General features: G+C 33.5%; 2 protein-coding genes and 1 long non-coding RNA gene across 5 annotated transcripts; 2 read left to right on the top strand and 1 right to left on the bottom strand.

Moving 5' to 3' along the window:
- Window positions 1-18: 18 nt before the first annotated feature.
- On the bottom strand, window positions 19-4,038 carry Tbh (tyramine beta hydroxylase). 2 transcript variants are annotated; one of them, XM_070305626.1, is made up of 10 exons: window positions 3,617-4,031; window positions 3,379-3,532; window positions 3,147-3,293; window positions 2,599-2,846; window positions 2,210-2,363; window positions 1,654-1,917; window positions 1,316-1,546; window positions 902-1,030; window positions 603-777; window positions 19-358 (listed from the first exon to the last, which is right to left on the bottom strand). In XM_070305626.1, the coding sequence occupies exons 1-10, from the start codon at window positions 3,757-3,759 to the stop codon at window positions 213-215; spliced, it is 1,791 nt and encodes a 596-aa protein (XP_070161727.1). In that variant the 5' UTR covers window positions 3,760-4,031; the 3' UTR covers window positions 19-212. The 2 variants fall into 2 exon arrangements, with proteins under 2 accessions (XP_070161727.1, XP_070161728.1); XM_070305627.1 differs by lacking the exon at window positions 902-1,030 and having other exon boundaries at window positions 3,617-4,038.
- On the top strand, window positions 1,994-4,219 carry LOC138938560 (uncharacterized). Its single transcript, XR_011447727.1, has 3 exons — window positions 1,994-2,383; window positions 2,610-3,045; window positions 3,175-4,219. It is a non-coding gene; the product is annotated as an uncharacterized lncRNA (long non-coding RNA).
- A 2,154-nt stretch (window positions 4,220-6,373) lies between these two features.
- Lama (lamina ancestor) lies at window positions 6,374-13,679 on the top strand. 2 transcript variants are annotated; one of them, XM_070305628.1, is made up of 7 exons: window positions 6,374-6,554; window positions 8,951-9,208; window positions 9,334-9,483; window positions 10,128-10,374; window positions 10,635-10,891; window positions 11,916-12,150; window positions 12,326-13,679. In XM_070305628.1, exons 2-7 carry the CDS (start codon window positions 9,093-9,095, stop codon window positions 12,947-12,949), a joined length of 1,629 nt encoding a protein of 542 aa, XP_070161729.1. In that variant the 5' UTR covers window positions 6,374-6,554; window positions 8,951-9,092; the 3' UTR covers window positions 12,950-13,679. The 2 variants fall into 2 exon arrangements, with proteins under 2 accessions (XP_070161729.1, XP_070161730.1); XM_070305629.1 differs by lacking the exon at window positions 6,374-6,554 and adding an exon at window positions 6,582-6,661.
- Window positions 13,680-13,946: the final 267 nt, after the last annotated feature.

Here is a 13,946-nt window from a genome sequence, read left to right as displayed (position 1 = left end):
GATATAAATCGAGTACTGTCATATTATATAAAAAGAATATACTACCAAGCTTAAAATAAGTGTTTAGGAGAGATTTCAAAAAAGTTTTCAAGCAAGTAGCATTACATTTGATATTCTTTAAAGGAGGATTTAAAATTTTAATTGCTTGTTTGATATTTCCTTGAAACATTCATTGAATAATTGAATAATTAAAATTTTGAAGTAAAACGCGTTCACATTTGATCCAAGATCTCTTGCTGAAGCGGAAGCTCCAGGCAATCTCTGGCTGGTGGTGGCAGAGGTAATCTAACGGGTGTCGCCGCGATATTGTCCCATGAGCCAGGCAATCGAGAGCCATCTGAACCATTGCACTGCATTCCTGGTAAATCGATTAAAAATAAATTATAGAAGTTTTATAATAGATTAAAATTAAAGATTGCAAACAATATTAAAAGTAACGATTAATAAAAATATAAATTTCTTTTTATATTTTACACGATAGATATTCTAATGAAAGTAAACTTGTCAAAGATTATTAGAATAAAAAACTCGATGAATCTATAAATTAAGATTAAAAATCTCGAGAGCACAAATTTAAGCACGAAGTTTTCAGGAACGCGGACCTAAAGGTGCAGCTTCATAGAGATCATGAAGAGCTTCCACGCGGACCTTGGTCCACTCGATGCTCTTGTAATTCGCTGAGATGCCCTTGTTCGTGCTAGTCTCTTGATTTTCCCATTCTCGCATATAACGAAAGTACGTCCGTAGGGCGTCGTAGCTTATAGCGCTTTTACACACCTTGAGTAAAAAACACGGAATTTCTCTTTTTTTTTTTTTTTAATAATAAATTCGCACAAACGCGAATAAATTTACTTTTATTTATTTTATTATTCTTTTTATTTTGCTAATGATTTTAATTTACCTCTAATAGCGCGTTAGGATAATAATGAATGTAATTAACGCACATCTCATCGGATATCGCGAAACCACCGAGAGTCACATTATCTCTCTTCACGGTGTTGTAAGTACATGTAGTTATCAGAGAATCTCCCTGAAAAATACTTTATTTTATTTGTAATATAAGAAAGAGAGAAGGATTATATCAATTATATATTACAAAATTAGTAATATAAATTATCAGAAAAAAATTTTCTTTTCGTTTTTTTTTTCCCCCCATTACGATGTCTGCTTCTAATTAACAAAAAGATAATTATTATAATCTTATTTTTATTTTTGTTTTTAACTCCTAAATACGAATAGATCCATTTATTCATTTCCTACCTGTTTCATTTCTATATTTATTACTTTTAATTAATTTTCGTGTTTAGTTTCTTACAGGTAAAATTGTCACCGGTTTCGGCAGGAGTCTGATTTCCTGAAAATGAGTGGAGTAATGATTGTCATAGTTCAACGGCGGTAGCTCCTCACCGTCCCTTACATGACGGGTGATGACTTTCGTGCCCGTCAAGTGTGTGTGCAGCTGAGAGGCAAAAATGCGTATGCCACTTTGAGGTAATCCAACCCCGGTGCATTCCGCTATACAGTGACCGGAGAGCGTAAAGGCTTCCTAAGGAAATTAATAAGGCTTGAGTTTGTTAAATCTGTAAATCGGAAATTGCAGACTTATTATTGCAAATAGTTCCTTTTTAAACCAATCAATCAATTTGTTTTCACCTGTCCCGCAGGTATAGCCATTTTATCGGTGTACTCGAGTCCGAGCTCGATCACACCAGCATCGTACTTTCTCAGCGACTTGGTAAGAACAAATCGAATCCCGGAGGAATCGACGATGCCCTGATGTAGTTCGGGATTATTATAATGCACCTCCAGTATGACATATGGATTGAAATCGGCTCCGCCGATGGACAGACCGGCTTCCTCCGGGTATATGAATGCATCAGCACCCATTGCCCATGCCGCCATCACTTTCTTACAGATCTATATGGACCAGAATGAATGGGCTAGATCGCTAGATTGATGATATATTAATTGCTCTCGAAAAAAGAGTATTTGATGTATACTAAGAATTAATTAATTGAGGACACAAGAACAAATAAAAAGAATGTGAAACTTCCAATTACATTCTAATTTTGATAATTTGTCCATGATTAATAATGCGAAAAATGTTTGAAGTAATTTGAACAATCTCAATTTTAATGCCGCAAGAGACGAGTTTTCTATTCATGCGATATTTGTTCTTGTTGGTCCCTCTTTATGAAGGAACGACTACCTGCGTCTTTGTTGGTCTATCAGCTCCGTCGCAAGGACCATCGTACATAGGCACTTCCACATTCACGGGCCCGGCGCAATGGAAAATTTCCATGTGATGTACGAGATGTTCGTTACCAGCTTGGATAGCGGGACCGAATTGTAAGATGTGATGCCTGCCAACATATATATATGTGTGTGTATATATTTATTTATTTATTTATATGTATTAAACTTTTGATCGATAAAAACATTAATGAAAAATCTAAGTGGATTCCGATTTGATGAATGAATCCAAAATGAATTGATAAGGATGAAGATATGCCAATATGTGTAATGAACCATATGTGAGATATGCAGAAATCTCTCGTAAATTTATTGAAATACGTTTATATCTAATTTTGTACGCACTTTTGTTTCAGCACCGACGGTAATTTATGCACGCGACACCAATAGGTGGTTTCCTGCTTCGGCACTAGGACCCGATGGGCAAGTAATTCAAGTTGCCAAGTGTCTGCTGGAAACTTGGGCTTCTTATGAGACATTCTGCGTAATTCCGTACGGGACATGCCGGACGTTTTCGCGTCCGAAATCTTGAGTCCGGTTAAAGAAGACAGTGGTCCGCGACCACGAAGCCACACGAGATGCGTGGTACCCCTCTAGAAACGCGAGCATTTTAATCTATTACGATTTAATCCTCGGAGAGAGAAATTCTTTAGTGGATGTGAGTCCGAGACCAGAGTATTTTAAAGCCTGCCTCGTCCCGTTATCGATATAGATAATAATATAATCGAATCCTGATGCGTATAAAATGTCGAATTCCGAAAGTTTCACCCTTTCATCGGACAATTTTATAAGGTAAACGCCTTTCGATAATCAAGCATATTATATACCACGTTAAAATAAAGTTCTTTAAATACTCAATTTTAGCGAATTTTTAAGAATTACAGTAAACTCACCTCAATGATATAATCGTGCTCATCGCAGGTGTCGAATTTCCGGGAGAAAGTGAACTTTGTGACATTGCCGCGTCTTCTCCACGCGAAATTCTTGCAATCCTGCTGGCTGTCCAAGTATAATTTCCCGTCGATATCCGCCCACGAGTCCTGTCAATTATTAGCAGAAGAGGCCAATGAAATCAATATGTCGTACGCGACAGACTTAATGCTTTTACATCGCTAAACATTTTACTTGGAGATGAATTTGTTGATGCCAGTCGGGCCATAGGACACAGTAATCAGCCGGTTTCAGCTCTCCGTAGTCGGAAAATCCGATCGCAAACCAGCTCCTCTCGTTGCCGATATAATGAATCTCCACGACTATCAGCTCGTTCATTAAATCCACCCTGAAAGCATATTCGGTGCTGTATCGTTTTTCATACACACTTGATGATTATAATAATGAAGGAGGATTTTATTTCAAGACGCACTTCCAATAGAGAGTCGCCTCAGAGCCGAGAGGAACCGCGTGGATCGCGCCTGCAGGTATATTTTCAGCGATCGAGGAATCGTGCCGAGACCAGCTCGAGCGAACGCTTACGAGAAAGATTAACAATAGCAAAAACAGCATCATCGTCGATGTGATTAAATCCTCGTCAAAGTCCCCCGAGTGAATTCGCCGAGCGATTCGTCTCCGATTTGGATCCTGGATTAACTCAATCTAGATTTCTTAGAATTTATCTTGGTTTTTCAAATGTGGCTTACACTTTTTCTCAAGATGGGTTATTCGTGTCAACTTGTTGGTTTTAGGTTGGAGATATTGTCACGGAGATCCTGCGAAGGGTGAATCTGTACTGATGATCCTTGGACTATGAACTTTCGTATTCTGGAAGGAGTTCCGCGCTTGCGAGTTGACGCGAGATGCGCAAACTCGTGGAGACACGAATTAAAAACCCCCTTCCACCCTCTAGTTGAAGGAAATCCTCGAAGAATTTTTCTTAAATTATTAGAAAAATAATGGTACAGTTTTAGTTTAATTTACATTTAATTTTAATTTTGTTTTTATGTAATAAAAGTTTCGCGAAATATATAAATTTCGGGTTATGTAATATTATTATCATAAAATATCACATGGTGCAATTAAATAATTAAATCGTTAGAATAGAGTAAGATTTTCGTGCACAGTGAATTTAAAGTCCATTTGAATTTAACAAAGTCTGCAAATTTCTGTTCTTCCTTTTGTCACACAAATCCGTCGTTTCGTATCAAGCAGAATATAATTTCATCTTAGATTGATTAAGGGGATGGATAATTAAAATGAACTGGAGAATTTCCGATAAATGATAAACGATATTTTGCTGATGAAGAAGGAAAAATTAAATATAGTAAATTGACAATTTAAAGTGTGAAATGTATACCAGGTGTCTTAGAACTTTCGATAGAGATGTTTCGGAAAATTTTATAAAAAGGATCTTTAATCTTATATAATTAAGAAAGCTACAAATATCCTGATTATTTATAATATAATAGAAAGTATATTCATAATTTTTTGCCATTTAAGTCAAATACTAATTTTTATCCTACAAATTTTCTGTTCCTTGTTTTTAATTTTCTGACGTAAAAATCGACTCTGAATTTTGATCGCAGAGTCGCGATTAAAATTAAAATTAGAGTATTTCAGAGCGTTCCATCCATGCGGAGGAAAGGAGGATGTCTTAATAATCGAATATTTTTCCGAGGAACATATTGCATTCCATTCGTGGTGCGTGCTTCGCGACCGGACTGCAATCAGAAAATTCCGCAGAACGTTTATTGCGGTCGGGACTCCTTATTTGCGCATTATTAACGCGGAAAACAATTCTCGTGCGAGAGAGATGAATTGCAGGAATGCCGATCGCGAGACATGCGAGAGTATTTTTCGCTCTGATTAAATGTGCGCCTGTTTGCATAATAGCCATAGATCAGCGAAACGTGCGAATTTCCACAAATCAAGCAGATTGTTCATTACAAAATGTTGCATTTCCAAAATTTAATTTCAAACGTTTTACTTCACAAGAGCGCTCTCTTTGATAATTATACGTTAAAAAGAAAAAAATATATTGTGATTTTTTACAAAATAGAAATACAGATAGATATACAAAATTCAAAAATTTTGATATATTTGGATATAAAAATTAAAATATTTCGTAAAGTATTTGCTTTTGGATGATTTTATTTTAATATTTTTCTACAAAAATTTGTGAAATTACTATGCTTTTTAATAGAAGATAAAGTTTACGACTTTTCAAATTACAATGTGCTGCATTTGAGAAATGAGCAATTATTTAAAAGTTAAGGAATGTTAATTACGATGATTAGCAATTTATATTATAGGATCTACATTTAAAACATTTTATATATTATCGTTGATGATAATCACTTCATCACGATACCGAGGCGCCTGCGGCTGTCCTCGTACAACGATTAAAGCTTCTATAATTAGAATTAATTAATCGTGATTCATAAAGTTGTGTCGCGATAAACAAGTCATCATCACGATGTAAGAAATAAATGTAGAGCGAGCCGAATCGAAAGGATACGATGTTCGAAATCGGAGATAGCAAAGTTTCTTAAATTCCAACTTTCACATATACACACACATACACGTTGCGTGTATTAGATATGATAACAATAAGATAAATTAAAAAGAATTTGTCTCTATGCAAAATCGTTGAAGATAGAAATACACTTTCTCATAATCTTTTGTACAAAAATATTAAAATAAGATCATTCAAGAGCAAATAATTCACGAAATATTTCAATTTTTATATCAAAATATTGAAATTTGAATTTTGTACATTTATCTATTTTTCTTTTTTTTTTTCTTTCCTCGCATTAAATTCTTCGTTGATTGTACCTTGCTGCATCAAGAAAGAGAAAGAGAGAAAGAGATAAATAGATAGATAAAAAAGAGATATGCAAAAATTATTGAATATTAACGAATTATTCTCTCGATCAGATTCTTGTATCACTTTTTATAATTATTCATAATTGACTAGGATACTGAAAGATTTCTCATGTGACTCCTGTAGATATACTTGTATTTTGACATCTTTCTTGCAACTCCCTATATTTCAACTCCATAACTCCGAATACCGAATTCGTTGTCGGGATAATGACGCGGCGCGACGATCATGGTCGTAGTGGGGACCACAGATGATGATGACGGCAGGGGTAAAGAGAAAAGGGAATGGAAATGCTGACGACCAGCGACCAGCTGGCGGCGAGTCAGTCGGTATAAACCATCGCTTACGCTTGGATTGGAGTATCGGAGCAACCAGTCCGCGAGCATATACATATACGTATTAGGAATGTAATCTTTGCTCGATGACCCATCTGTTACCCGTGTACGACGCGCTGCAATTTACATACTGCCAAATTTCATCCAGGGTGAGTGAGCGACTGAATCGATGCGAGAACCACGTGTACGCGATCATCCGGAGAGATCCAGCTAGATCGGCACAGGGGTTTGATTCCCGAACCAAAGACGCGCGAAAGTAATTCTCTACGGAGATCGAAACAAGATATATTCTTAATCTGATTATATACGGGAGAAATTAAATTTTCAATTCGATTATGATGGATGAACGAAATTTCTCTACTCTTGTCCCTCGTTTTCAACAGTTGGAAAAGTTTTCCGATGAGAAACGTACGTGTGTCTATCGCGCTTCATTTCGAAAATTTGTACAATCGATTTTGCAACAATACAGACAAAAATTTTACTTAAACTTAAAATTGAGAAAATATCCTATTCGATCCTCAACATGTATATTTTTTAATGCAATCTTGCAAGTTTTGTTTGCGCTGTTTCTTCCGGGACATTCTGTATATTTCTGTCGAAGACATTTGAATGCATAATGCACATCATTGCATTGATGCATGATAAATCAGTATTCTTTACGTAATCTTATTTTTTATGCCCGTAGTGCGTGCAAATTTGCTTACCTGTTGAAGTAAAGACTTTGATGATTCATAGTCGTAATCGCGATCTTTCCGTTGTTGATAACAAAACTGGAAGAATTTTAATAATTCAAAAATATAAAAGAATATGATCGGTTGTAGAATTTTATGAAACTTTCTGCGGAAATTGAAATTGTGTTTTGAAAAAACAATAAAATCAAGGAAATCAAGATACTGTCTTTTTTAAATGTAATGAGAAGCGTCCAAGGTAACCAGAAAAAAATATTTTACAAGTGCTAACTTTTTGAATAGGATAAATGCATCTTTGCCCTTGTATCTACGTTTAACTATTTATTTCAAGCTAATATGCTAGTAATAAAAATGTCGTGGTATTATTAATTTCTGAGTAATTAACAGCTGAAATAATCAGTAATTTTTTAGTAATGTATAATATAAAATATAAAAATTATTAATATATAAATAAACAATAAAATAAAATATTAAATATATACAATAATAATAATAATAATAATAATAATAATAATAATAATAATAATAATAATAATAATAATAAATATCATAAAAACATATCAATATTTAAAAATTTATACATAGAGATAAAATTATTTTCTCCGTTATTGCGGAAGAATTAAACTACTGAATAAACTATAGAGCGTAAGCGTAAGCGAATTTTTTTCTGACGATATCAAAAATAACTCGCGAAGCTTCCTGAACTTAAGTGCCAATCTTGCATTCTACAAAACATACATCGCTTATCTCTGTTAAAATTTTCCAAGTAGAACACATTGCGGAAAATTTTCCTCGTGGTAGCGAATCAAATCGCAGAGCCAATGATTAAATATTGACTCTCTTGTTTACACCTCGTGATAAGTTAATTGACATAACGTTATGTGTCGTTGCCAATTGGAATATTCAGTTGCTTAAAAATATTACTCGCAGAGATGAAGACGACGATTTCTACGTAGCATTTTACAAATATTCGTCGACTTTTATATCAAAGCTATTAAAATCTGTCATAAGAAAACAATAAGTGTCACAAATGGCATGCGAACTATTATTTGCGAAGTGTTTCGCAAGTCACGGATCACGACACTTCGAAGGAAGAGCTGTTAACTCGCGACAAAATATGAACGAGTAGTTACTATTTTTACATCGCATCAAATATTCTGACTTTTTCGAATATTTGTCAAAATTTTTTCGCTTCTTATTCCCTTTTTTTCAGTTCAACGAATAGAAATACAAATAAAGTTCTTATATATGACTAGATCTTTTTATGTATAATTAAAAAAAAAAAAAGAAAATTAAAAATAGCTTATTCTTTATGAACATTCATATTTTACATTTCGTGTTAAGCATGCTTAATTAGCGGAAAGTTGAAATCGTCGGCAATTCTTGTGCGAAAAAAGGCCCATATCGCATATATATATATCACATTTCACTAAGAATCTCTAAAGCTTAACTTTGAATGGAGATAAGTAATTACATGTGTGTGAATTCGTTGATAAAATTAGTAAATTCTCCAGAAAAGTCTAATCACAAGTGATAACGAGCAAGCAAAAACTTTAGCCTTCATCTTCGATTTGCAAATGACTAATCTGATAACACTTCCCTGTCATCTCAATAAACAATTTGTATTTAATTTATCAAACTTTATATACTTGCGAAACATAAAAATCAAAATATTAAACCATATTAAATGCCATTTATATAAGTAATTTTTATATAGTTTCAAGTATTTTATTTTTAAAAACTTATTTCACGGATAAGAAATGACATATTGGTTGACATGTGTTGTCAAAACTGTGCGATGGAGGTAATTTCAAATCAATAAAATATTCATAAATTTTCAATATATATCGTTGCAGAGTGGAAAAGAGGCTACAGGCGATCGTTGAGGAAGCGCCATTGAAGACCTGCGGCAGAACAGGCGTCGGTAATCGATGGGTTGATAACGCTCTTTGTGCCATTCTCTTTTCGTTGTCAGGGTGTGTAGCTTACCTATGAGCCATGCTGAAAGTAGTTGGAGCCTCGTGGTGGCAGACGCGCATCTCCACCTACATCCTCGTAGCCGTTGCTCTCATCGGCATCGGCGCGATCATTCTCAGCGAATGCGATTTTTTACAGTAAGTAAACATTGATTTAATTGTTAACAATCCTGAATTGAAAAATAATGTTGAATATGAAAGAAATAAACAAAACTTTCTGTCAAAGTTTTTCTATATAAAAAGTATTAATTTTTTTGCATTAGCGTTGAAAAAGATGGAATCTACTCGGCTACCGTATCGTGGAATCACAGAGGAGGATATCACATCGAGTTTTGGGGCCAAGGCAATGACCTCGCCAATGTGCAATTGAATGTCGCCCGTGCCTATTACAAGACCAGCATCTTCGAAACAGGGTAGGTCAATGTCATTAAATAGAGAAAATCTAGAGTCGTGTCTCTTTTGAGATATTCCCGGCATCGTTAAAGTACACGGAACTTTGAAAGAGGCTACCTTTAAACGCGCTTTTATAAAGTCGCGAATGTTACTTTTCTTTCTATAAAACTTAGGTAAAGTGTGAAGTAAAGTTTAAATAGTCTTATATTTTCGGTTTTTAATATAAATTTTGATTGCATTGAAAAAATACATTAAAGTAAATTTATCGGCGCAAAGTCGATCTCTTTATATTTAATAAGTTATCCTCTATCTCGTTTTAAATTTATTTGAAGAAAAAATCAATAATATTTGTATTTATTTTATTAATTTATACTTGTAAAATATATATGTTACACGCGATTTTAATAAGTTTTAATTTCACGCGATTAAAGTGATTGAATAGATTCCAATAATTAAGATGCAATAGTTTTACTTCCGCTACAATAGTTTTCTAAAGCTTCTTATTCTAAACTAATTTTATAAAAAAAAAATATTTTTTGCGAATATCTCGGAATCCATGGAGCTGATACGTCAGCTTCACATACGTCAAATCAGGATATTCTGCAGATATCGCGCACAATATGGGGTAATTAAAATAAGCATGCCGAATCGCGACTTATTCCAGATGGTCCATCATCGAAATAGAAACTTCATCCAAATATCCGGACGTCGTGCAAGCTTATGCTGCCGGTTTGTTAGAAGGTAGCCTAACATGGCAATTGATCTATCATCATTGGCACAATACCTTCAATGCCATTTGCGAAAAACGGGCTATCGAGTGTTGGAAATTGATGAAATTCTTTCGCGAAAACGCCGCCGAGGTTCGCGAACGTGCCGAACGCTTTGCACCCACGAATTCATTTTGGCATATGGTAAATTAAAAAAAATAGTACTTTAAATTTTTGTACTATTTTCTAAAATATCATCAAACGTTTGTTTAATAGATTTACTTTCCTTTATGCTAAAAAAGAAAAAAACTTGAGTAATTATGTATTTATTTTTATTGTTTTTTAATAAAAAAAAAATCGACCAATAATTAATTAAAGCAAATATTCTCGATTGCATAGATCAAAATAAAATGTTTGAAATTTATTTTACAAATTCGAGAAGTTTCTATATCTTCTTATTACAGGTGCGACTGTTCTATGTTCAATTGGACGGTTTGGAAGCTGGCTGGAGATACGCGGTTCGTCGTAGTCGACAGACAGTGGAAATGGACACGGAACATTTCCTCTGGCTGGCAATGGCTGCAGATCTACCGGATCTCGAGCGAATGCTGAACGATTCCGATTCTCGAAGCAATTGCACCAAAGGCATGATTTTCCTTAAAAGTCTACCTCGCGAAGGGTTGGAACCATTGATAGCTATCGGACATACCACTGTTGGTCCGTAAGTAGTCTCTACTTAGTATATGCAAAGAAATATAGTAATCACTTTTTAGAAATATTAGGCTATAAAATAAATTATTTCGAAGATACATGGAAGAAACATTTTAGAAATGTTACGTAAGTAATTAACGTCCGCATTTAGACCATGAAGAAGGAACATGACGTAAATGTCTCTTACCATTGTCCTTTTGCCGTGTCAAAAAGGTTCTTAAGAATAATGCTTAAAAAATGCGTTACTATGTTTTTATTATTATCTCTATTATGATTTCAATAGCAATATTGAGAGCATGGCATTAGAAATTCATTTAATGGTTAATTTTTATACGCCATAATAATTATAATAGAAATAATAATTATTTTAGGACAATTTAAGATTTTTAATTGAGTTTTGAGTTCAATAAAAATCTAATCTTGTATTACCTAAAAACAAAGTCTTTTAAAAAATTATAAAAATACTAATATATTGAACCTTGTAAATAAATGATTATCTGTTTTGTTAAATTGTAGTAATTTTGCAAGAAGGAAAATAAAGTAATATTTGAAAGAAAAACTTTATTTTATTAATAAATATAATAAAATCCAAAACTAGGCAAATTTATTTTATTATATTTTATTTTATTATATATATTAAGCTTGTACAATATAAATTAGTTATTTTCAATTGCTTCATAAATCACCATTAAGAGAAATAAAAGCATAAAAGAAAATTAATTACTATTAAAATTTCTTTAAAGTTAGGGTACAAATTAGGGTCTTTATTGCATTAGCCGTAATTCATTTTAATTATATACATATATAAAATTTATTTAAAATAAAGAGACGCTCTTGTATATATATTGTATGTGCATGTCATAAAGATTAAATTTGCGCAAAAATTTAAAAATAATTTTTAATTTACATCTCTTGTATTTATTTGCTGCGAGGATACTCGAGTGTGAGTATATATACTATCGTATTAATGTAAATAAAAATAGTAGCTCGATCACCGGATATATATCGCGAACCGTTCCACATTTCTTTTACAGATACGTTAAGATGCTGAGATTGCTAAAGAAGTACACTTTTGGTTATCACGTATTGCCGAAGATATCCGCGCCTGTGCCAGGCAAATCCATCATAATGTCATCTTATCCTGGTGCTCTGTCGTCCCACGACGAGTTTTATTTAATCCGAGGTCAAAATCACGAACTAATTGTTGCCGGAACGCCGTGGACAATCGCTAAGCGCAGTCTGTGGAATTTTACAAATACAAGAAATCAGGTGGGCAAAACTTTGCTTTGATCTCTACACTTTTGCACTTTATTGAAAATATTTATGCAAAACGGTGTAATCTTTTTTTTACGATGAAATTATATACAATTTTGCTTTTTTATTGATTTCTTTAAAAGAGATATGTCGAAAGTTAGGAGATTTCATTGATTTTCTTATTCAACAGGTGATGTCATCCGTGAAGGTAATGACGGCAAACCGTCTGAACACTGACGGGCAACGCTGGTTTGATAGCATATCGCAAAATGATACCGATATAGGGCGGCAGTGGATCATTTTAGAACCGCATTTTGGTATCATCTGGCTTATCAAGCAGCTGCCGGGGATTACCCATAAGACGCGTATCAACAAACAGTTCGCCGTCACCGGCGCTCTTTGGAGCACTGGAGAAATCCGTGAAAACAATGAGACCGACGAAAATTCTTACGATACGGTAAAGAGCGAGCTGATCGCGAGATTAGAAACAAATGTCACTACAATGGAGCAGTTTAGGAGGCTCATGCGAGGATACAATCACGAGGCACCTACCACCAAGAAAGAGGAAGAGGCGCAAATTCAGACTTACAGGGGAGATCTAGGGAAAGTAGCTTTACCATTTGGCGTAATTGATGCGAAGATCGTGCTGGCTGACATCAATGGTATAGAGACTTTCGAAGCCATTTCTGGACCGAGCACGCTAGGCTCTAAGCAACCTTTCCAATGGTCGAAAACTTTTCCCAACATCTCGCACATCGGCCAGCCCGATGTCTTCAATTTCGACAGCGTTACTCCTTTGTGGGTTTGGCTCTGAATCATCTATCTTCAAAAGCACCATTCGATCAAATATTTTTAACTATAATTTATCCAATAAAATCTCTGATTTGAACGAGTTTTGAAACAAATCCAATATAAAATTCTTGATTTCGATAATTTTTAAAACAAAAGTTTGATGTAACTAATGTAATTATTGTAAAATAATGTCTATGATATTGGATCGTAAAAAGATAAATATATCTAAAGCGCGTATTTGTGTGATACACGCACACGTTAAAAGTGCGTATTTTGCTTTTATAAATATAATAAAATTTAAGTAGAAAACAAGAAAAAATCTTCAGCTTTTCAACAAAATTATTATTGAGACGACTTGTTTGCTTCTTTAAATCATTGATTTACAATCTTAGTTGAAAAATAGTGATGTTAGTAATGATGAAAAAAGAGATGTATAACTTTTTGAACTCTATAAAAATAGAAAATTGACCAATAAAATGCAAGCAAAGCGAAATAATCAATAATTAATTAAAAAATTTAACATTTAAGTAAAAATTGCAGAATTTGAAAATGAAAATAAATTGCGCGCGAAATAACATTGTCAGCAACTGATGATTCATTAATTATGGAGAAATGCTTCCCGATTTTCAACGTCTTTATTATAGCTCTGGTTTTTTAAAATAATAAAAACAGCTGGTTCATATGTCAGTCACGTGCCGTGTGAAATCTTTGAAAAATAAAAAAAAATTGATTTAATGAAATATTTATTTCCAACCTCTTTATTATTTCCACTTTATTTATTCTACTTGTTTACAAACAAAAAGACAAACGTAAATGCATTTTAATCTTTCTTATATTATTTCTCTTCTAGTAGCAAGAACGATAAATAAAAATGATATCCGGAATTATGTACATATATTTTTTATTATATTTATATAATATTTTTTTTATTTTTTTTTCTCTTGGAAATAAGTATGTTTACTCTTGCAATTAAATTTTTTCTAACTTGATAAACAGTGATATTTTTCAAGTTTTTATTA

The sequence above is a fragment of the Polyergus mexicanus genome, unplaced genomic scaffold, assembly GCF_030449975.1.
Source record: "Polyergus mexicanus isolate NDT 795.1 unplaced genomic scaffold, iyPolMexi1.0 SCAF_13, whole genome shotgun sequence".
NCBI classification, from domain to species: domain Eukaryota; kingdom Metazoa; phylum Arthropoda; class Insecta; order Hymenoptera; family Formicidae; genus Polyergus; species Polyergus mexicanus.
The sequence above is the reverse complement of the archived record's forward strand: the minus strand, read 5'-3'. Positions and strand labels throughout refer to the sequence as shown.

Excerpts from the sequence above, each read along its gene's own strand:
- Lama (XM_070305628.1), top strand. The coding sequence starts at position 9,093 with ATGCTGAAAGTAGTTGGAGCCTCGTGGTGGCAGACGCGCATCTCCACC. Across the intron at positions 9,484-10,127 it reads ACCAGCATCTTCGAAACAGG|ATGGTCCATCATCGAAATAG; the intron begins GTAGGTCAATGT and ends GACTTATTCCAG. Across the intron at positions 12,151-12,325 it reads TTACAAATACAAGAAATCAG|GTGATGTCATCCGTGAAGGT; the intron begins GTGGGCAAAACT and ends CTTATTCAACAG.
- Tbh (XM_070305626.1), bottom strand. The coding sequence starts at position 3,759 with ATGATGCTGTTTTTGCTATTGTTAATCTTTCTCGTAAGCGTTCGCTCG. Across the intron at positions 2,847-3,146 it reads AGCACGATTATATCATTGAG|AGGGGTACCACGCATCTCGT; the intron begins GTGAGTTTACTG and ends TCGCGTTTCTAG. Across the intron at positions 778-901 it reads ATCCTAACGCGCTATTAGAG|GTGTGTAAAAGCGCTATAAG; the intron begins GTAAATTAAAAT and ends TTTTTACTCAAG.